Below are 23,639 nucleotides of genomic sequence, written 5' to 3' on the forward strand. Positions count from 1 at the left end.
TGTTCATTATGAGGTTTAGAATAAGTTGTTTTTTATGGTTATGAGTAGAGTAAGATGAAAACATGTCCATCAAGAAAAGGAAAAAACAAACCTTAATGTTTCTCTCATTCAAGGCCTTGGTTTTCAGGAAGATACAAAAGTGAAGAATCACTCAGCGTTGATGGATTGATGGGTTTGGAGTCTGGTACAGAACAACAAGTGAAATATTTCATTTCCTGGAAGTGTGTAAATTGCTGGTTTCTTTTAATCCAGTGTGTTCTCCCCTGTGTTTCCCTTGGGGTTGTTTTTCCAAAGCGCTACTCCAGACTTGGAAAAGCTTCCTCTTTGGAGTTCTTCCTTTGGTTTCTTCTCCAAAACCAAGTGCCTGATTTCCCATTGGGATGTAACTGGGAGGGAATGAAGGCTCTTTGCTCTGTTTTTTCAGAGCTTGACAGCTTTGTGTTGCATTTAATCAGTTCCAAAAGTGGGCCAGAGTTGGGTTGTTCTTGTCTTGCAGTCTGCTGTGCACCAAAGCTTAGGAGACTTTGAGTATTTTTCCTGTGCTGTTGTGTAAAAATGTCTGGATTTGGTGCAAGAGAGAGAAAAGGGAAACAAAATTATGTTGTGAGGGTGGTTAATTCTTCAGGGATTATTAAAATGATTTTTCCAAAAGCTTGTGAAGTTGAAAAGTAATAAAACTTGTTTTTGACTGGGGAGATACAGGTGAGGCACTTGCTCCTGTAGTGTACTTGTAAAAAGATTTTGGGAAGGCCTCTCATCCCTGGCCTTGAAAGAAATAAAACTGACATAAGGCAGGAATGTTTTTCATAGATTTGCAGTGGGTTAAAAGTCAGGAAATGGGGTTAGGAGTAAATGTTGGTTCTCACAGGGTTCCCAGCCAAATGTCCTGCCACAGATCAGGGCCCTTTTGCAGATTGGCCTAAAATAATACGGTGGCCAAATTGAAGGAAATTAGTCAAATTTGAAATTAATCTTGAATTGAAAGGAATGATGAAAGATTGAGACCTGCTGAGGGATAAAGTGACAGGTGAAATGCACAGGGAAAAGAAATGTGCAGTAGAAGTACAACTCCCAAGAGGCACATAGAGTTTTAGGAAGCCTTTGATAAATGGGGAGTGCTAAGCAGTAAATGACTGTGTTGTGATACAAACTTTTGTTGCTGCCAAATCTGAAATGCAGAGTGCTGAGAACTGTGTGTATCCCAAGAAATGGGAGTTTAATCCGTGCATGGAAACCTCACAGGGATGATGGAGATACAGAGAAGCTTCTAAATAGCCTGAATTTCAGAAACCTCAGCTCAGAAAGAACTGGCCAATTCCTATAAAACCATGAGGGACATAAAGAAGCCCAAGGTGATGTTTTCTTTCTTAGAAGCATGAAGGAGCTGTCAGCTGAGCGTGGTCACCGTGGTTTTACCTGCTGGGGGTGACACAGGGAGCTCAGGTGGCTTCCAGAGGGGTTGGGAGAAGCCCAGTGTGCCCCTGCTGGCATCCAGGGTGTCCCAGTTGCTGATAATACAAGGAAATAGAAATATTCTTTCTCATCCTCTTTGCACAAGGATTTGTGCCTGAGGATGTCAGGCTTGGTGAGCTTTTTATCCAGCTGGTTTAGAAGGTTTGTAGTTCTGGGTTTGATTTTTCATGTTTTTCACTGCTTTTCTGGTTGAAAAAGCTCAGTTTTTATGGGGGGATTGGATTCTTCTGCTTTGGGATCTGTATAATCATCAGGATTGTGTCCGTGATCCCCCTGGCACTGGGATCCTGTGCTGCCTCCCGGTTCAGTGTGACTTTCCAGATCCCCTGGATAACTGCTTTCAGCTTTGCCTTAACCCATTCTTGGCAAAAATAAATTATTTAGGTTAAATAAGATGCACACTGTCCTTTTTCTGTTTAATTTTTATTGTTTCCTCACCTTTTACCAGTCATGTCTTAGAGAGGGATCACAGGGGCAGGTAAAATTCTAGAGGGCAGGACCAGTCATGGAATGTTTGTGTAGGATCAACATTTCCAAATTCTGTGTTTGATCCACAGAGAACTTAAATATTCCAGGAGATGCCCCTTTTTATTCCTGTTGCTGTTAGCCAGCTCCTCTCCTACAGCTGGTTCTAAATATTGGGGACAACACCAGGGGGATGCAGTTTGTCTGAAGTTTAGTGTTGGTCTCATTCAAAATTAATCTTCCATCACATCATAAAAGGTTTTTACTCTGCCAAAAATCAACTTTAGTGGAAGAAGATCAAATAAAATAACTCATTAGGTGTTTTCTGTGGTAGTTAAACCTGCCCAGAAAGGTTTCCAAGGAAGGGAATTTGTCTTTATGCTAAAAAAAGCTATTACAGACCTGTGCTGACACTGAATTCTGCTTCCATTCCAAATGGCACTGCAGTAATTTGAAGAATGAGAACAATGTCAGGCTTGAAATCTGTGCTTTCCTTGTCTGCAGTGTCTCTGTAAGGGATGGGGCTGGTTCTGGGGAGTTTGGAGGAAGATTATTAAAGCACATCTGGAATGGGCATCTCTGTGAACGTGGCCAGCTCAGTTCCAGAGTCCCTGCTCAGTGTTTGTGGCTCTCAGGGCTGCTCTGTGTTAATGGAATGACCAATCTGCCAGTTTGCTCAAGTAATTTATTCCAAAGCTTAATAGGCCTCTGTTTACTTGAAACAGTGACCTTAACTAAAGAACTGACACAGCTTTCCAGCTCCACAGCTTGTCCTTGCCTTTTCTTGCCAATCATTTTGGCTTTACAATTCCATTCTCCTAGAATTAAAAATTCTTCTGTGCTTGGGTGAAAGACAGAGCAGAAAGTGTGGATGTGCCGAGTGTTGTCAAATGAACAAAGTAAATGCATTTTGGGGGGAAAAAAATTCCTTCTAATCTGCTTATCATGAAAGGTCACCTTGAGTTGGAGTGTTTTGGGCCACAGGATCTCTGCCCTGAGGCTGAGAGGGCTTAAAACTTACCCAGGGTTTCCAAAAAGGCTTGGTTGATTTTTAGGAAGTTTTTAGGAAGTTTGCTCTTTCTCTCTGGATGCAAATTCCTACTGTTAGAGAGCTGCTGAACACGGAATTTCTCATGTGGTTTCATCTGAGCTCTGTAATTTCTGTAATGAAAAGTTCTGGGTAGGTTTTGCTTTGTGTAAACTAAGGCTCCAGGTTGGACTTTGTTTCTGGTTTGCTTTTAAAATTTTGCCTTTGTATCAGCGTGATTGTCTTCTTGGTTTTGTTTTGCTCAGCACTTCAGGTTTTTAATCTTAAATGTTTCATGTGACACATGAGAAGAACAAATTGTTTTCAAAATCAGAAGAAATTCAAGGAGGAAAAAAATGCATCTAGGAAAATTTCTCCCAAGTGTGCAGAGCAATCAGACCCCACTAACCTGCTTTGTTTTCTTTCCTCACTCAGGTCATGATTTTCATTTTCTCGTGTCATTCTCTTGAGGAGAGGAAATGATTGTAGTGGAACGTGTCACAAATTTGCCACTGCTACGGAGCCTTTGCAGTTCAGAAACGTTCCTGGAAGAGCAGATTTAGTCCTTTGCTGTTTGTGTTCTGGAATCTGGCTTGGTGAAAAGGGAAATAAAAATGACGACTTCGTCTATCAGACGGCAGATGAAGAACATTGTGAACAATTACTCAGAGGCCGAAATAAAAGTTCGGGAAGCGACCTCAAATGACCCCTGGGGTCCTTCCAGTTCGTTGATGACTGAAATAGCAGATCTGACCTACAATGTTGTGGCCTTTTCTGAAATTATGAGCATGATCTGGAAACGACTGAACGACCACGGCAAGAACTGGCGACACGTCTACAAGGCCCTCACTCTCTTAGATTACCTGATTAAAACTGGGTCTGAGAGGGTGGCCCAGCAGTGTAAAGAGAATATTTTTGCTATCCAGACATTGAAAGATTTTCAGTACATCGATCGAGATGGGAAAGACCAGGGCATCAACGTGAGGGAGAAATCCAAGCAGCTGGTGTCCCTTCTGAAGGACGACGAGCGCCTCAAGACAGAGAGGGCCCAAGCCCTGAAGACCAAAGAACGAATGGCTCAGGTGGCCACTGGGGTGGGCAGCAACCAGATCACCTTTGGCCGAGGCTCCAGCCAGCCCAACCTGTCCACCAGCTACTCAGAGCAGGAGTATGGAAAGTCTGGAGGATCCCCAGCATCCTACCACGGCTGTGAGTACAGGCAGACACATCCCAAAGTGCCGCTCCTTCGCTTTGGGGAGTTGCTGTTGGAGGGTGGAAATGCTGCCTGCAAGGGGGTCTGGGAGCTCTGTGGATCTGCTCCCTGCTCTTGATGGCCTGGGTAAATATTTGCTTTGGAGAGGACGGGTGTAGTGATGGAAATTGATTTCAGAAGCCTTTGTTTACTGCCAGTTCCAAAGGTAGCGCTGCCAGGCTGCTCTTGGGAGCTCCCAGTGTTTGGTGTGATGGGGAGGGTGTGAAGGGGATTTTCTGTTTGTTTCTGGTTTTAAAATGAGCTCTTGAAGATGTGTTTTGATCATGGGATGGTTTGGGTTGGGAGGGAATTTAAAGCTGATCTCATTCCACCCCCCTACCATGCTCAGGGACACCTTCCACTATCCCAGATTGCTCCAAATCCTATCCAACCTCGTTTTTGATTAAGAATAAATAAGAAATAGAGAATATTTCCTAAATCATTTTGCTACTTTATGCTGCTCCTGTTGTACTTTGGCAACAATGCTGCTGTTTAATTTCCTTTATTGCTTACTGAGCAGTTCTTGGGGGTGGAGAGCTTTGAATCTGTATTTAAGTATTTATATTCTCAGCATTTGGTGTGTGAGTGTCTGTACTAAATACTAAATACTATAGTTCATTCTTAAAAAATGAATAGAGTGATGTGGGAAGAGCAAATTCTTTCCACCACTGCTTGGTGGGATTCCCTGTCATGTCAGGAAGAGGCCTGATTTGGCACTAAATCCTCCTTAATGTAAGCAATGATCTGATGAAAGCTGCTTTGGCTGGAATGTCAGTGGTTGTGGTCTAATTCTGAAGGAAAATCTTTTCTTTAAATGAATGTTTAGGGTGTGTGGAGGGCTGTGACTGAGCCAGGCTGCAGAAACCACTGAGCACCAGCTTTAGGAATCTGAAGTTTGTCATGTCCTGGATCCCAAAGTGCTTCTTAAATCATAAATCCATGAGTGGGGTCAGCCCTGCTGACATTTGAAAGAGGAGATAGCAGGAAAATCAAACCAGGATGGAGAAAATCTCTCTTTCAAGCTCTGGAGACAAGCAGAAAAAAATGATTTCCAAAAGGAAATATTTTTAGGATAGAGGGTACAAAAAATGTGAATGAAGGTTTCCAGCTATGAGAATTTTTGATCTTGGCTGTTAATTAGCAGTAGAATAACAAACACCTTAATTTTTCTGTAACAGTAATTTTTCTATATTTATATAGCTTTTCTATAATAACCATGCTTGAGCACTGTGAATTTTTAAAGAAAAACTCCTATATTGTTACCTCAGTAATAACAACATTTTTCCTTTTCAAATCTATAGATTGTTGTTGACTACAACAACAATTCTTAATTTAAAGTTAGCTTGAAATATTGATTATAACTTGGGCTGGTGGGCTGAAATAAGTGACTGAGGTATGCTGAGCACACCTTGGGTTTCACAGGGTTATTGCTCCACCAGTCCCAACTTTAATTAATGCCTGGAACTATTGTTTGGAATCTTAAATGCTACCAGAGGCTCCAAACTATTCCTCCCAGCAGGGCTGAGCAATGCAGGGCGTTTTCCTCAATTGTTCCTCAGATGCTTTAGGAATTTTGATGGGAGAAGCAGCGACTTTGGCTGTTCCCTCAGTATTCCAAGTGTGGATTTACTGCTCCCACTCCCCTGTCTGTGTCCTGTGGCAGGATTGCTTTGGAGGTAAAGATTCTTTAAGCTTTTTTTATTTCCTCACCCCCTAAGAAGCTTTAGAAATCTCAGGATTTTTTCTCCTCCCCCACCTCGGTTCTTCCTCTGTTCCAACTCTCCTGGACTTTTTTCACTGTGGATCAGCAAAAAAATCCAGGTGGTTGTCACTTTGTGTATTTTGAGGTTTTTTAATGTGTTTCTTGTCTGGTTTAATTGAGTGGAGCAAAGCAAAGCAGCACCTTCCAGAACAGCTGTGCTAAGTCCTTTTGATATTGGGAAACTGGGAAGAGCTTTATCCCAGGAAACGAGGCAGGAGTTTCATTAAAATCCAGACATTTAATCTGTTACATCAATGTAGGGTTATTCCTGTGCCTGCTAAATTTGATGGAAAAGATGCTTTTCATTATTTAAAGTGAAAGAGATTGTATCTATCGTGTGTTCTTTTTTTTTTTTTTTTTTTTAATTATACCCTTCTTTTGTGCTGAAAAAATCTGGATTCAGAAAAGAATCTGTAAAAGGAATGAATTTCTGCTTCACTCCTGGGAAATCCTCCCCTTAGAACATCCCGAAGATGCTGTTGCTGCTCTGTATATTCTGGCAGAATTCTCTTTCATTCCTCTAAGCCTTTGAAGAAGAGATCAGAGACATTTAGATTTACCATCTACAGCATGAGATTTGTCCTCTTCAAAACGTCCAGCCACCCTCTTTGCTGAATGTTTAGCACACCTGCTTACCAGGCAAACAGAAATAAAGTTTGGGAGAGTGGCAGAGCCTTTTTTGCCAGCACCACCACAGGAAATGTTTTGTCCCTCAGTTGTTTGCTATCAGCACATTTTACTCTTGGTCCTTCTACACACCACGGGTGAGGCTTGCAGAATTCATTCCCCTGGCTTGAGGAATTTATTTTGGGTTATAAAATCTCGTTTTTAGTGCCTTCTTGCAGAAGAAAGAACTGAAAGAGTTTGGTAGTCCCTGCAGGATGGCTCACCAGTAACTTCCAGTGGATACTGGGATACTGGATTGGGATCTCTGCCCTCTCCTTTCAGGGACTAAAAGTGCAATTTTGGTTAAATCAGTGAAGCCTTTTTTGGGTCAGTTTGTTGAGAATGTTGAATCAGCTGCAGTGCTCAGCCAGCACTGACTGAACTCTGCTCAAACTCCTCCTCTTCTCCAGCTTCCCAGCCTGGGTAGGTTTGCATGGGAACAATTGGATTTTTGCTCTACAAGGGGTTTTCTTAAAGAATTGCTGTTGTTTGTGTCCCAGATTCATCCTTTGTGACAAAGTAAGAGCAATATTGATACCCTGTGTAGTGTTAGAGAATTCAAGATGGAAAAGGATCTCTTGACTGATGTCAAATCATCCCTCACTGCTGCAGCAAATAAGGAGATTTTTCCCTGTTTCCTTGTGAATATTTTCATTTCATCTCTAAAAATCCTTTAGAAACTGTGCAGAATGAAATGGTGCAACTTGATTGTTTTTAATAAAATCCTTTCCACCAAAGCTTTACCTTAATGGCTTTGTTGGCCCTGAAGATCTCTGTGCTTGGATAATTCCAGGGAGCACATTATAGCATGTGAATTGTACAAGTATTTGTGGTTTTTTTTTTCCTATCCAGTCTCATAACCTGAAAATGGAAGCCAAGAGAGATATTCAAAAGCAAAAATAAAGCTCCTCCCGACCTCCATCTTGTCAGCAATTTCTGACATACTGGGAAAAATTAGTTTTATCTTCCCTCTATAAACAATTAATGCTCAGATTAGGAGCTATTAAATTTTCCATGACAAAATGCATAATTTTTATTTATTTTGGAAGATATGCCAATTCTGTAGAGTTACATCAAATCTGATATCAGGTTTTATTTCACCTTAAGGAAATATTCTTGTGTGGTGCTGAAACTAAACCAGCTGAGGAGAGGAAGGGATATAAAGAACATATTTAAAATCTTTTGGAGCAATAGTCCTTCACTCCTAATCTGCCTTTGGGTCTAAATAATTGGGTTTTTTCCTGACATTTGTCACCCAGTTTTGAAAACTTCAGCTTCTTGTTCCTGGCCTTATTTCATCTCCAGCTGCCAGTGACCACTTAAATAGGATTCTGGATTTATGGCTGCACGGGGAAAAGTAGGATGTTCTTAATTTAGACCTCTTAAGCCTGAGCTGGGATGCTGCTCCCAGCCTGGCAAACGCTGGGGGTGTTTTAAAACCAAGTTTACTGAGGCCACGCTTTTGAAGAGATCCAATCCTGTAATGCCCAAGTCCTGGTGTTATTTTGGGTTGTGCCCACATCCTTCCCTTTTTCCCTGTGCTCCAGGAGGGTTTGGGAAGCTGGGCTGGGATAGGAACCTGCTGGAGAGGAGATGCTGAAAGATGCACTGGGAAGGACTTTTATGGATCTTGGGAAATGCCAAGTTTTTAACCTAAACCTGGAAGAATTCTGGGAGCAATTTGCTGTAGCTGAATTAATCAGTTTAATATTTCCAGTGATTATTCACGTTGACTCGTTATTTAAAACCAGTTTGGTGAAGCCTCAGCAAGTTTGTGTTCACTCATCTGCTTTGGTTCTGTCTCCCCTTTTGCTTGAAAATAATTCAGAGAAATTGCTGTTAGGGGTTTGACACAATAGGGAATTTATGAAATCCAGAATGGTTTGGGTTGGAAGGGACCTTGAGGTTCATCTTGTCCCAGCTCCCTGCTATGGGACACTTCCACTATCCCAGCTTGCTCCAGCCTTGAACATTCCAGGGATGTGGCAGCCCCAGCTTCTCTGGGCACCCTGTTCCATTCAGAACACTCCTGTCCTTAAAGGGTTTGGTTTTTATTTAATAATTATTTCTTTAATAATCTGTTCAGCATCTCTGCAGGTTGGAACACATCCCCACCCTTCCATCTTAGTCAGGGAATGTAGGGAATATCACCCAGCAGTGAATCTGGCTGAGCAGTGTGGAGAATTCCCGTAGTGTGAGGTGTTGAAGGAATGTGGCAGACTCCTGTCAGATGTCATTTGACAGCTTGATTAAATCCTCTCATCGTACATTTATTTTCCTGGTGCTGAGAGTGAAGGTGGGAGGTGTATCCAGACTTTGTAGTGACACTGAATTATCCAACTGTGTCCATTCACACGGGTGTAGGGATCACCTGAGAGGAAAATGCTCCCAACAAAACAAACCTGAAGGAATTGGTTGAGTGTTAAATGAATTTCAGAAGCTCTCAGTCTGCTCAGCGCTGTCAGAATCCTGCAGGAAGGCTGAGCAGCTCCACCTTGTCATATTCATCAGTGTTACCAGCTCACTTCTTGTACCTGAAAGATTCCTTCATTCCCAAGGGAAAGGTGGATTACACAATTCTTCTAGATTAAGCAGTTTGCATTTGCCTTTCCATCATTTGGCTTTTTAAAATTATCCCATCTTTATTTGAATGCTCTTTCACTGGAAGACTGACAGATGGGATCTCTGCCTGCTTCCCGAGTGAATTGCTGTTGGTTTCTGAGTCCTTACCTTGATCCTACTTCAATTTTTCGAGTCCCTTTTGGTTTTGCCCACCTTTGTAGGTTCACTGAGTGAGTGAGGGAGCAGCTTTTCTTCCTGAGCAAATGTGACTGAGAGCTGAATCCTGTTTTTCAGAATTCCACCTGCAAATTAGAAAGAAAAAACACTAAAGAAAAAACCCAGAAATAACAAAAACAGCCCCCAAGCCCGGCATTCTGAATGAAAACACAGTCTGATTTTTATTATTAAAGCAGGCTCTGCTCTCTGTGTCCTGTATTTCACTTTAACTCAGCCAGGATCTATAACCAGCTACAGAGGCCTTTTAATAGAGCCAAAATACAGGAAATTATCAATAGATGTGTCTGGGAGCTGTCCGAGCCTGGGCAGGCACAGATGGTGCAGCAGAATCCTGCTTTAGTGATTAACTCAGCCTCCAGATGATTTCCTTGAGCAGCCAGCCCCGTGCTCCCCGTGGGAACAGATCCCCACAAATTTGCTCCTGGGCAGCCTGGAGGGACTGGGATCTCTCCAAACTACCAGCAAATCAGGAATTAACAGGTCAAAATCGATCTATTGAGTCCCATCTTACATAAACATCTGAATAAATTGTGCTGGGGGATAAGGGATGCTTTGTGTGGCACCATAACCTTTCTGCTGGATCCTGGGAATTCTGACCTTAGAGCAGGATGAGGCCCATATGGATGGGAATCTCAGGTTACTCCCAAAAAGGGTGTTTTGAATTTCTCTTAATCCTTTAACAAAAAAAAAAAAATATGTGCTGGCAGCTCTTTAATGTGGATGGTTTTGTAACACTGCAGAGGCTTACGTGGAAAACAGCAACATTCCCATCCTTTGTTTTTTTATTGAGGGCCAAGGAAAAACTTCAAATGGACATTTCCCCCTTTTATTGTAAGTAAAAAGGAGCTGGAAATACCTTTTAGAGTTAATGAAAGCAATTAGAATAAATTGCTGGGAAGCCTAAAAATGAGAAGCAATAATGTGTATGTGTGTGTGTGAGCCTGCATTATCCATGTGGGGATCCTGGATCTGCTGTGAGCTCATGGAACTCCCTGCCAGAGCCAAGCCAGCCCTTCCCATGCTCAGCTGGGAGTGGAGAGCCAGGCAAAGGCTCAGAGTGGGATGCAATCTCTGCTTTTTCCAGATTTTCCATGCAGGAATGCACTGGGCAGTGCATTCAGCTGTTCCTGTGTGTGGAAATAGGAGGAAGAGCAATGGGATTTAACCCGTTTTGCATCATTTCATTTTGAATTGAAAAATTCATTCAATTCTGCCATCAGGTTCTTGGTTGTTGTGGAATGCAGTGATGTGAGCAGAGATGGAAAAGCTGGGATGCAGGAAATCCCATTTCCTTCAGGGTTCTAAGCCCAGCAGAGCAGAAGGTTCCTCCCTGCTCCCAGTCCAGGTGCCATCTGTTCTCAGGTGACTCTGCTGGTGTCCCATTTGTCCCAGGCTCTGATTTAAACCAGTTAGGACTCTTTCCTTCTCTAATCCCTGCTGCAGAGCTGCTCTTCTCCATCTGTATCTCAAATCTATCCATGGCCAGTTTATACCATGAATTCTTGCCTCTTTATCTGAAATAGTTTTTCTTTCTGTGGTATTTGCAAGCTTAAGGTGTTGAACAACTATAAACTGCTCAATCTTCTTCAGGCAAAGATAAACAGAAAACATTCTCTGGGCTCCAGAGGGAAGTGTCTCCACCTCCATCCTGGTTTCAAATCATCCATTTTGAATTAGAATGATTAGAATTGGTGCTAATTTATTACCTGTCTTAGGTGAGTGGCTGGGAATGATCACATTCTTTAATCATCATATTTTTAATATAATATATTGGAGAGCCTGGCAGTGACTGTTGGAGCAGTAAGTACTCATCAACCAGGCTAAATTTAATTATTTTATATGAGAAAGTTTGAAAAAGTAATAGAATTGAGCTCTGAGTAGCATCTTAATTGAAATAAGGTTGGATTGAGAGCTTCAGGATCAGCACAAGGTGGAAGAATCGTTGTGGGTGATAAAATAATTTGTGCCTTTGGAAGCAGATGGGGTGGGATGGCACCTTGGGGTGTGGTGGGAAGGAGGAAAGGTCATTCCTTCCTTCTGGCCTGCTGGGTGAGAAAGTTCCACTTGTTTTGTGATGTCATTTTGGCCTGAAACTTAAGGAGAGAGAAACAAGACTGGGAAATGTGTTTGGAGGATTAAAGCAGTGATGAAAAAGTGATTTTCAAACTGAGTTGGCCAATCTCATTTTCACGTGCCCAGCTGACCTGGTAGAAAGAAACTTGATTTCTTCGAGCTTGACAGGCTAGTTTGAAACATTCAATTAAATGTATTAAATGTCAAGATATGTTTTGCCAAACTAATCATCATTCCAGCCACTAAATACAAACTTCCTTGCCAAAGTGAGATAAAATCTCTGTGTGAATGATTTGGATGTTAAAGAATTGTCTGAGAGAGAGTGAGCACAAAATTGTATAATTATTGTATAGTGCTAAACCTGCTAGTGGTGTAGGATGGGAATTTCACAAGCTCCTGGTGTGAAAACATCACTAAAAGATGGTTTGTGTATTGAGAAATTGCATATTTTAGCTGTCAAGGTTGACTGTTCCTTCAAGAGGAGGGGAAGAGATGCCCCCCAAAAAACCCCAACCAACCCCAGAAACCAACCAACACCCCCAACCCATTTACCAAACTCTTTTTTAACAGAGAATGCTCCTGTATTTGTGTAAATTTGGAGTCTGAATAGCTGGTTTGTTTTTCCCCAAGCCTGCTCAGCAGTTAAGAATAGTTCTTTATCTTCCCATTAAGACTGTATTATTTTACAGAAAAGTGGGTGGTATCCAGTTTTACCCTGATATTGGCCCACTCCCAGCAGATCCTTACTGACACTGGGAGATGGAAGAAATCCCCACAAATGTTTCCTTCAGCAGTGAAATCTGAACATTTTAAAGTCAGGAGCTCTGATGCACTCAGGCTATGCCCAACACGAGCTGGGGGTACTTCTTGATATCACAGCACCATAAAAACCCTTTTGTTTTCCAGGAATATTTTCCCCTTAAAACAGCAGAGCTCAATTCTCCCAACCTATCCCCTCACCCTTGAGCTTCATCTCTTCACCCTGAATGAGCTTTGGGACCAGACAGTGAAAATGGGGTGCAGGAAGCGACCCTGAGCCCTGTTTTTGCTGTTTGCTGTGCTGAACCTGCTGGGTTTTGTCTCCCAACAGCCACATCCCCTCGAGTGTCCTCGGAGCTGGAGCAGGCACGGCCCCAGACCAGTGGGGAAGAGGAGCTGCAGCTGCAGCTGGCGCTGGCCATGAGCCGGGAGGTGGCGGAGCAGGTCGGTGCCCGTGTAGGTTTTCCAAAGTATCCATGCTTGGAGAGTTCAGATTTGCAACTTGGTTATTTTATTTTATTTTATTTTATTTTATTTTATTTTATTTTATTTTATTTTATTTTATTTTATTTAATTTTATTTTATTTTATTTTATTTTATTTTATTTTATTTTATTTTATTTTATTTTATTTTATTTTATTTTATTTTATTTTTCTATTTTATTCTATTCTATTTTATTCTATTCTATTTTATTCTATTCTATTTTATTCTATTCTATTCTATTCTATTTTATTCTATTCTATTTTATTTTATTCTATTTTATTTTATTCTATTTTATTCTATTTTTTTATTCTATTTTTTTTTTCTATTTTATTTTTCTATTCTATTCTATGTTATGTTATATTATGTTATGTTATATTATGTTATGTTATATTATGTTATGTTATGTTATGTTATATTATGTTATTTTATGTTATTTTATGTTATTTTAAGTTATTTTATGTTATTTTTTCTATGGCAGCTTGGCTTTGTTCCAGGTGGAATCTTGTCTGTGGTTTGTTGGTTTTTATTTTTTATTTTTTTATTATTATTTTTATTCTTTAAATCTCTTTTTAAAGTAACTTCAGCCTCCGAGCTGTTGAGACTAGTGGAAGATGACAGTCACTTTGTGAGAAGACTTTGTGTGGGAGGATGTTAATCATCACATTACTGAAGATGTTTTCAGTTAGGAAGAGCTGGAAACATGACTGGTCCTGAAAAGCTTCATTAATGTCAGTGGATTCTGATTCCAGTGGAATTTGGAACTGTTCGTTTGGTGGGAGTTCCTGGAACAGGAGGGTGACCTGACACAAAGTACCAGAATATATAAAAAAAACTTAGTTTAAAGTAAATTGACTCCTAATCTATCACCTGGGTTATGTTACTGTGCTAATGCTTAGGAGCTTCATTCTGAATTTGGAGTAAAATTGGATAAAATGACTGCATTTTAATATATAACAAAGTCAAATCTCAGCTCTGAGTGAAAATTCAAGTCAGCCATGCTGAGTGCCTGTAATATTTTAGAGGCTTCCTGTGGCAATTTAGTTTACAGCTGTAAGTTAAGCATGAGTGCTTGGAAAGGGAAACTATCACCCAATAAACTTTATCATTATTGGGCAATAAAGGGAACAAAAATATAAATCAGAATCTAAGCATTTGAAGTAGCTTCAAAAGTGACAAGGGAAATACCAGCTGGGCTATTAGTCAACTTCTGAGAGACATGATGCAAGCAAAGATATTTAAAGGAGTTGAATGTGGCATAAACATTGTAGTTACAGACGTTTAAACTTTCAAATTACACGTGGAGTTGGCAAGACTGGATTCCCTTGGTGGATCTTGCAGCAGCGTGGAGGGAAGCGAACAAAAGCCAGGGAAATTTGAGTTCCCTACAACCCTCAGTGGTGATCTGAATGCTGAAAAACCATCGTGAGATTTAAAAAATGGGTTGTTCACTTGAATTTCTGTAGCATTTCTAATTTTGGAACAAACAAAACAACACCAGGGTGAATTCCAAGCAGCAAAACTGGCTGTTGTTGTGAGCACAGGGTGCTCCCCAGGCGAGAATCCCAGGAAAAGTCCTTTCCCTCATTGATGTTGTGTGGAGATTGCAGCCCAGAGATGCCCTGTGGAGCACAGGGTGGCAGGGCTGGAGCCCTGCAGGGAGCAGCAGCTCAGAGCAGGCTCATGGTCTATATCACCAGTGTTGATTTCCTTTGCAGGAGGAGCGCCTCAGACGCGGAGATGATCTGAGATTACAGATGGCTCTGGAGGAGAGTCGCAGAGACACAATTAAAATTCCCAAAAAGAAGGAGGTAGTGCCTTCGCCTAAGAAATTCCCGGTTATGCTGCCAAAAGCTGAAATACAGTAACACAAACTTAGCTTAATACTGAGCTCTTTTATGCTTCTGGGTTTGCTTTGTTGTGTAGCTTAAAGCTTCTTCCATGTGGGTTAAATTTGGAACTAGTCGATACAGGCGCGTAAAAGGAAAATAATAACAATAATAATAATAATTACTTCTTCACTCTTCACGGGTTTGTACTTCAACCTGACAATGCTCTTGAGTAAAGCTTGGATTTTTCCTGCCCTCAGCACACCACTTTGTTGGACCTGATGGATGCTCTGCCCTCCTCGGCACCGGCCCCACCCAAAAGCGAGCCCTGGGGACCTCCTGCCACCGCTGCTGGTGCTGCTGCCAACCAGACGGATCCCTGGGGAGGATCCACAGCTGCAGCCCCTGCCTCTGACCCCTGGCAATCATTTGGTGAGAGCAAACTGCCAGCAGCAATGCCATTTTGGAAAGGTTTTGATTTTAAACCTCAAGCATTTCAAAGTTCCTCCATGTCCAGCTTGTGTATGAGTCCATTTTCATTCATTGCACTGAATTCCTTGTTTCCAAGCAGAAAACAATGGCAGTTGCGTTGTTTTTTAAGCAGTTGGGTTTTTTGTGTGTGCAGTTTGGATCCTAAGGAAGAGCAGAGTGGCATTTCTGTTGTCTTTACAGCAAATCCAATTTATGTCTCATTGCTGGTTGTGTCCAGTGGCATGGGTTTAGACTATTCCCAGAATTTAATCTGATATTTAGGCAGGGTGCTGAGCTTAGGAAGGTCATCAGTCTGAATATATCACATCCTGAATTGCTCCCAGAGAATTGTGATGTGTTTGTGTATGGTCAAAACCAATAGGATTAAATTATCTAAATGAAGATTTTTGTAGCAGACAAAAAGAAATTCAGGTTGCTATTTAAAATATTTACTGTTTTATAGCAATTCAATGCAAAATCCATGGAATATTTGTGAAGGGAAAGATGCAGTGTTTCACATTTTAAAGGGCAACTAAGCCAAATTTTTGTGTGGTTTTTGTGTGTGTGTTGCTGCCTGTGTCGTGGGCTGGTGTCTGGGTCAGCCACAGATTGTCCAAGGAGTTACTCCTTGAATAAGAAAGTGCTTGGTTCCTCACAGTGTTCCACTTGGAACTGGAGCTGGATCTGTGTTTTTGTTGGAATTTTTGACTTTTTTAAAGGGCAGGTTGTTCCTGTGCAAAGGGAATCTTTTTCCATGAGGATTGACAGCTTTGTTGTCAATTCTGCTTCAGGCTGGTGATTCTACAACCTCTGCTCTAAAAGTGCCTCAAAGTCATTTGCATTCCACACACCACCATCAGATTCCTGATGAAAATTTGGAAATTTAATAATGAAATGCCTTGTTTGGGGTTTTTCCCCCTGCTTATGATGGCATTAAAAGCACCTACAAAGCTCCTGGGCCAGCTGCCAGGTCATCATTCCAAGTGTCACCTGCTTTTTTTTGGGGATAGAAACTGAGAAAAAGCCCAAATTTTGGGCCCTGAGGCCATTCAGTTTATTTTTCCATGGCTTAAAGCAACCAAAATCCACTTTCCTCAAATCTCCTGCCTGATGTGTCACCCTCTGACAGGATTTTCCTTGTACCAGTTCCAGCCGTAGCTTTTCCTCGGTGCTTCCCAACTTTCTTACACCACAACACAAGCCCTGCCTGCTGGATTCTCCCAGGGATATCTCAAAGATGCAAGTTTATGAATTTGCTGCTAAAAAAAATGATTCATGAAACTTCATTTCCCAAATCCTGCCGGTGCTGTGGTGTTTCTGTGGAGCTGATGGAAGCTCTGGGAAGGGATTTTCCTGAGCGCTCTCAGGGTGCTCCCTTTAGGAAAGAAAGGACATTTTGGGAAGCTGCTGTTGATGGGAAATGCTGTCATTAGTGTGGCATTGCTCCTAACTCAGCTCTGGGGGCAGATAAAGGAAATGGAAGTACTGGTGTGGGAATAATGGGCCTTCCTTGGAGAGTTTTGGCATTTCCTGCTCCAGAGCTGTAGTGACCACGTGCCTGCTGATAAAACAAAACCCAAAATTCCAGCTGGAATTTGTGCCACTGTGTGCAGCACTCTGTTGATTTACAGGAATATTGGGATGCCAGGGGGGTTAAATGGAGTTTCAAAAGCTAAAATAATTCTCAGTTGTAACTTGAAACCCACAGGATATTGAAGGTAGAGTTGTTGTGTGTGGGTGATGCTGTCCTGTTCTCTTGGGTTATAAAATCCTCATTTGGGAATTAAACCTTTGGTGATTGAATTTGTAGAAATGAGGAGTTGTCAACATCTTCCAGTAAAAATGAGAACCCTGAACATACAGTCATTGGGTTAAAAAGAAAATAAAGGTATCAGTGGGCAGCTTAGATGTGTGTCAGGAGTGCTTAGAAATGGGAATAAAAAAGCACAGCTGGCTCAGGGAAGCTGATTATATTTTTATAAAATAGCAGTGTGGTTAAAAGAGTAGGAAAACATTTCCTTTGAATCTTACAGATTCCTTTGTCCAAGGGTTAATGTTGTGTATCTCACATATTTTACCTTTGGGCTTTTTATAAACTCACTTTCCCCCGAGTTCATAAATAGAGCCTGTGATTTAGGTCACCTGCAGGCAGGGATTGTCACTCGTGGTGGCAATGTCAGGAACAAAGGCAGGTTTATTTTCTTGGTGGAACTGCAGGTATTTGTATTCAGGTTCAGAGAGGGGAGTTGTTTATTCCTGTGCCGTGCTCACAATTTCCTGGTGCTGTTGTTGCTCAGAGTGTGTGACAAATGCTGGGAGCTGCTGCTGCTCCCATTTATCCCAGGATTAGTTGGGAGTAAAGGATAAATCCCTGGGAGGGGTCAGTCTCCAAGGAAAGCTTTCCAAAGGGAAGCTGCACTGACTTCTCTTCCTGCTGATTCTTCTTGCAGGTGCCAAACCAGCTGCTTCCGTTGACCCTTGGGCAGCACCAGCAGGATCCACAGCTCAGCCTCTGGCCAAAAATGTGGACCCTTGGGCTCCTGCTCAGCCATCTTCTACTGCAGCAAAATCTTCTGTGGATCCTTGGGGATCAGCACCTGCAAACAAACCTCTCTCTACTTCTGGTGAGCAACGGTCTCATCCCATATCCAACTTATTTGAGTAATGAGGAGAAGTCAAAATTATTTACTTGCATTGTGTGGTTCAAAGAAGCTGAACAATTAGCAGAATTGGTCTTCAAAATAAAAGAGACTTGTAAGAACAAGCAGGAAAAAGAAATTTAAATGTAATTATTCGGAATTAAAGCTCTGAATTCGTGGTGCTGCTTCCTGCTCTGTCCCTTCTGTGTCTCCTCCTGGTATTTGTGGCTGCCTGCTGAGTACTTGGGACTGCTGCTGCTCTTGGGTTTTATCTTTAATTAGACAAGGACTTAATTTCTGACAATGAATGATACTCTAATTTCACCTTTCCTCATGACAAACAGCTCTGCAGATGGAAGTCTCTGCAGATGGAGATTGACAGGTTGAGCAGCTCGGAGGAGACTTTTAGAGGTGCAAATGAAGGTTTGTTCCTTCAGAGCGAGGGTGTGAAACCCTCCCTGAGCCCTGGTAAAAATGCAGAAGGTGCTGCTGTAATTGTCTGTTCATGCTCTGTAACTAATGCAACCTTGATGAGTGTTAATACCTGGCATTTTCATATTGGCACCGTGGCTAAAAGCATCCAAAATGCATTTTCTGCTCGTCATTCATCCCAGTACACAACAGACAAAGCAATCTGAGCGCTGCAAAAAGTTGTCAAAGCAGCTTTTCCCTGGGCAAAGGGCAATAACTGGAGCACTGTGAAACGAGCCTTTAGCTATGGTGGCTCTTTGTTCTTGATAAATATTGTTTTTATATTCAGTTTTCACTCCTTCTCTTGGGGTTTGTCGTGTTGAGCTCTTCTTGCTTGAAACGTGTTGAAGGTTAAAAGTAAATTAAGAAAACATTTCAGCTAATTAAAAATACTCACACAAACCTTAAAGCTGTTCAGGAGTGTGATTGCTGATGGTTCAGGTGTGGTTTTTCTGCCTCCAGTCCGAGGTAAGAGCGTTGCAAGGGTGATGTTCCATTGATCTCAAACTCTGGGTGAGCGCTGGTGCTTCAGCTAACGGGGCTTTACCATCTCCACAACCTTTGCTCTGGCATTCCTCCTCCTCCTTTCCACTTGGGAAGCAGAAGTGAAATCATCACTGGTGGTGTTTTCCTTGAGGGCAAATTAACACTTGATAATTGAGGCTGTAAATCCATTTCTGTTCTCTCCTTCCACAGCAAGATCTGCTTGTCTCTAATGCAGACACTCAATCAACCAAACCCCAGCATGCTCAGGTGTGCCCTACACTGATCCAAAAGCAAACTGCTCTGATTTAGTTGTTCCAGAAGGGACAATTCTGTGACATTTCTCCTTCTCCCAGCTCCTGGCTCAGAGTAGGAGCACTCCCATCTGCTGCCCTGGAGCCTGTGGTGGCTTCTTGGTATCAGGAATGGGCTAGGAATTGCTTCCAGGAGGATCAGCTGTGTGATGCATCCGAAGATGTGTTAATGACAGGGCTGTCTTGTTGTTTTGAACAGGAAGTACATCTTTTGACCTCTTCAGTAATTTGAATGGTACAGTTAAAGATGATTTTTCTGAATTTGACACACTTCGAACTTCCAAAAAGCCAGGTACGAATCAAATTCTTAGCATGTGGACAGGTTGGGTGACAGTCACAGCAACAAATGTCTCTGTTCTTAAATTTTATTGAACAAAAAAATCAGTTTTCACAAAGGGAAGGAAGTGATGATGCAGCAGTAAAAGCTCCTTGTTCACATTTTGGCCTGTGCATGAACTCGTGGGGAATGGGCCTTTTGTAATCCATGGAATTGCAGCGTGTGACCTTTTGCTGCAGTGACCCAGAAATTTGTTGGACTTCTTAATTTCCAATGTCCAGCACTTTTGGAGCAGGGTTTATGCTCAGAGACTCAACCAGAACCATGCTGAATCTCTCAAATGCGTAAATTCCAGTAGGAAGATGAGAAAATACCTTCTATGAATACTCTGATCTATTTTTCCTCTGGTCAGTGGTCAGTAAATCAAAGCTGGCAGTGCTGTGGTAGCATTGCTCTCAGGATGGTTCTGCCTGAAGCACAGCTGGGCTTTTTGAGAAGAAAACCCTGGGTGGATCCAGCCAGGAAGGGCACAGCAGTGGTGTAGGGCCAGGGCACAAGCCAAGGCTTTGGAGTATCTGTTCCTTGGAGCCTGTGAGTCCCACCTGGAGCAGCAGAGCTGTGGGAATCCCATCAGTAGAGCGCTGCAACTCTGCCTTGTAGCTTCTTCATGCTCTGCTAAGGAACACTGACCTGCTTGCATGCTGAGAGGGTGTAACAGCCTGAAACACTGAGCCTGACTAACACCAACTTAGCAAAAAGCATTTCTGCTCTCACACACTTGAGCCTTCCCTCTGTGCCTGCCTGTGTGGATTAACCAGGAGCTCTGTTTGTCCCTTTGTGTTGTTGCAGCTGAATCAGGTTCCACTCTGCCATCTCAGCACAGCGGTACCACGAGTCCTGATCTCTTCGAGTCCCAGCACTCGAGTGGGACATCAGGCAAACAAAGCACGGCCCGGAAAACCCCGGAGTCCTTCCTGGGCCCCAACGCTGCCCTGGTGAACCTGGATTCTCTGGTGTCTAAACCACCACAGCCTGTTACTTCTCTGAATCCATTCTTGGCACCAGGTTGGTTTCTGCACAACCCCTCACGTTTCTGTTTGAGCTTTCCCTTCCTGCAGGAAAACTCTGCACAGCTCAGTGCTGCTGGGGTTAAAGATTTGGGCTTGGTTTTCTCGGTTGCTTTGGCCAACAGATGGTGAGCAAGGGCAGGAGGGTCTCAGAGAGGCATCCTGGGCTCACCCAGCACAGTGACAGTCCCTGGAAACACAGAGTCTCTGCTCTTGGTCTGCAGCTGAACTTTATTCCTGCAGTTCCCCTCACTCAGAATTATCTGTGTTAGGAGGTTTGGGGTTGTTAAAAATAGCTAAACTTCAGCTGGATTTTGTCAAAACAGGTAAGATTACCTTGGGAAGGTAACAGGAGTTTACTGTGGGAGAAGGTTGGAATTGTCCTTTTCCTGGAGCTGCAGCAGGCACAGGAGATCTGTGACTGCAGCCTGAGGTCCCAGAGAATGAACTGCAGGGTAATTCAGGGAGCTGCTGGCTGGTCTGTCCTAGGCTGGCACAGTGAGCCAGTTTTGATCTGAAAACACATTCTCAGTGTATTTTTGAAAAAAAAATTGCAGTTCTCCTGCAAGCTGGGCCTGTTAGAAGTGATCCCTTGCTTGGAGCAGACTGAAATGGTGACACCAAACATGTGGCAGATGTGTTTTTTAAAAGCTGAATTTGCACTGACATTTTCTTGTGTTGCTCACAGGGTTAAACACTTGGAAATGCTCTTTGAGTATTTATTTTCATCACTATTCCAATGGAAGAAAAAGTCAATTTATTAAAATCCTTGAGTAGGAAAAAAGCAGTGATTCTGAGCAGCCTTGGCAGTGAGCAGGGAGAGAGGAAATCTGTGTATCTGCCCTTCCCCGGTACTACAAAAAGTTTGTGAGGGGTCACTGGGCCATCCAAATAATCCTGGGTTTGTGCAGCAAAAGGAATTTGCAGGGCTGGCAGCAATCCAGGGAACCTCAAAGGCTGGGAAAGTTGTGCTCTGCTTTTTTGAGCACCGCTGTAATTCGGAAACAAGTTGTTTACTTTGGGAATTCTTGTCCGAGCTCGGTGCCAGAAACATGAAAATGGAGGTGGCTGCTGAGAGCTTGGAGCAAACGTGCAGATCACAGAATCCCAGGATGGTTTAGCAGGGACCTTAAAAACCATCCCTGCCATGGCCAGGGACACCTTTCCCTATCCCAGGCTGCTCCAAGCCCTGTCCAGCCTGGCCTTGGGCACTTCCAGGGATCCAGGGGCAGCCCCAGCTTCTCTGGGAATCTGTGCCAGGGCCTCCCCACTCTCCCAGGGAAGGATTTCTCCCCAGTATCCCATGTAAACTCACTCTCTGCAGTAAAGGAGCACAGAGAGCCTGCAAAGTAGCATTTAAGAAATCAAATCAGTGCTGTGGATGTGGAGGGCTTTTGCAGGTAACCAAATTGAGAACCTCTGCCTGCGGTCAGGGCTGTGAGAGGGGGGAGCTGTGGGTCAGTGAGGGGTTGCTGGAGGCTCCAGGGGAACAGCCTGTGCTGTGCTGGGGGGGCAGGTGCTCCACAGGGTGTTTTGGGCATGGGGATGCCAGGAGAGACGATTCCAGCCCCTGGTGCTGATGGCAGCGCCTCTGTCTCTTCCCTTCTCTCCCGCCCAGGCGCCGCTACCACAGCGACTCCGATCAACCCCTTCCAGGTGAACCAGCCTCAGCCACTGACCCTGAACCAGATGAGAGCGAGTCCCGTGATGGGCAGCAGCCCCTCCTTCAGCGCCGTGCCCCCGATGAGCATGGAGCCAATACCTCTGTCTTCCATGGCCCCCGTGCCCGTGGGGATGGCACCGCTGCCGGCCATGGGCACCATCAGGATGGGCCAGGGGCTGAGCATTGCAGGATCAATGCCCCAAGCTCTGCACAGTACAGGAATGCCGCCAGCAGCCTCCCAGGCTGCAAATACAACTAACCCTTTCCTCCTATAAAGACCCAATTAAAGGAACTTTTCTTTTCCTAGTGTTTCCAGGCTGAAGTCTTTCCAGCGAAACGAACGTGGCCTGTGTGGACTGAACGGTGTGTGAGAGACTTGGAAGTAGATTTGCAGTTTACAGTTATGATCTTTGAAGAGTTGTCTCTACTTACCAGTTAATCTAAATCTAGTCTTTGCTACAGATGGTACCTTACTTTGGCTTGTTGAGCATCATGTGAAATGTTCAGACTTTTCCACCAAAGTTAGATTCTGCCCATTTTTGTTACTTTGTTAATCATTTCAAACACACTTTCTAGGGGGAGAAGCCGCCATCGGAAAACTCCCTTGGCTATTTTGTAGATGTCAGATCATGTGCTGGATTCCTGAATTTACTCTTCCCCTGCATCTGTCACTTCCTCTGCCAGTAAGATAGAGCTGAGATTCCGAGTGCTAGTGAATGTTTTGCACATAACTACACACAGTTCTAGACTGTTGGTTCACCCATAGTCCTTACTCTTAGAAGAGACCGACCCGGAGGGCCCAGGGGGGCTTGGTTTTTATGCATTAAACATTGCAAACTCTGCACTGCTTTGGTATCTCTGAGGTGTGACTGACAACAGCAAGCTTGTCTCGAAAGGAAAATAACACAAAACCCCAGACAAAACACCCAAGACCATGCTCGAGTCGTGCTGTCGTGTGCAGTGTTGAATTCCTACACTACTCTAAGGACTCCTGGAACTCTCTGTGAGTGGCTGCACTCGTGCTGAGTGAGTGTCCTGCTCTGTGCTTGTCCAGTACCAGCTTCGTTTGGAAGTTTTTTCATGTGTATTTTGTTTTTATTTGACTTACAATGTGAGTTGAAAGGAGAAAAAAAGAAAAAAAAAAAAGAGAAAAAAGAAAAGAAAAGCAAAAAAAAAAAAAAAGAGAAATTACAGTGGGACAACTTTGAATTCAGTTTCACCGGGGCAAGCTTTAAAACTAATTCAGGCTTAACCTTGCTATATGCAGTTACTCTTGTATACTTTTGCACATATTTTGTTTAGTACAGTTTCATATTTTGAGTTTGCAGAGTTACCTAATAGTCCTTTTTTTGCTAATTTTTATAATGTGGTTCTTATTTAACTGTCTGGTTTTGATAGATTTATCAAGTCTGGCTGAAAAATTAAGATATTGGCAAATGTCATTTTTATGGTTTTAATGCCCTCTTATTTATGGTTTTAGCTCTTTGTGTCTGTAAAGAGAGTTTAAAAGGGAAGATTAACACTAAAATATTTACTTTTAAATGAAGTATTCATAATGCAAATCAAAAACAAATCCTCGTGACTAATTATTTTTAGATGAATTGAATTTGAGCATAACATGATTTAAGACTACATTAAAAAGAAAAAACACTAAAGTCGCCTTTCCCTT

The 23,639-nt window shown here is 42.8% G+C and overlaps 1 protein-coding gene across 4 annotated transcripts in view; it reads left to right on the forward strand.

Moving 5' to 3' along the window:
* EPN2 (epsin 2) overlaps positions 1-22,273 on the forward strand; it is a 38,895-nt gene extending 16,622 nt beyond the window's left edge. For 2 of the 4 annotated variants that reach the window (XM_058849734.1, XM_058849735.1), the window contains exons 2-9: positions 3,401-4,174; positions 12,608-12,732; positions 14,475-14,567; positions 14,846-15,017; positions 17,507-17,680; positions 19,163-19,255; positions 20,090-20,305; positions 21,926-22,273. In XM_058849734.1, the coding sequence (XP_058705717.1) occupies positions 3,580-4,174; positions 12,608-12,732; positions 14,475-14,567; positions 14,846-15,017; positions 17,507-17,680; positions 19,163-19,255; positions 20,090-20,305; positions 21,926-22,245 (1,788 nt within the window). In that variant the 5' untranslated portion in view covers positions 3,401-3,579 and the 3' untranslated portion in view covers positions 22,246-22,273. The remainder of the gene's footprint in view (positions 1-3,400; positions 4,175-12,607; positions 12,733-14,474; positions 14,568-14,845; positions 15,018-17,506; positions 17,681-19,162; positions 19,256-20,089; positions 20,306-21,925) is intronic. The other 2 variants (XM_058849736.1, XM_058849737.1) reach the window with 2 other exon arrangements.
* The last annotated feature ends 1,366 nt before the right edge of the window (positions 22,274-23,639 follow it).

This window comes from Poecile atricapillus, chromosome 14 (assembly GCF_030490865.1).
Source record: "Poecile atricapillus isolate bPoeAtr1 chromosome 14, bPoeAtr1.hap1, whole genome shotgun sequence".
Classification (NCBI taxonomy): Eukaryota; Metazoa; Chordata; class Aves; order Passeriformes; family Paridae; genus Poecile; species Poecile atricapillus.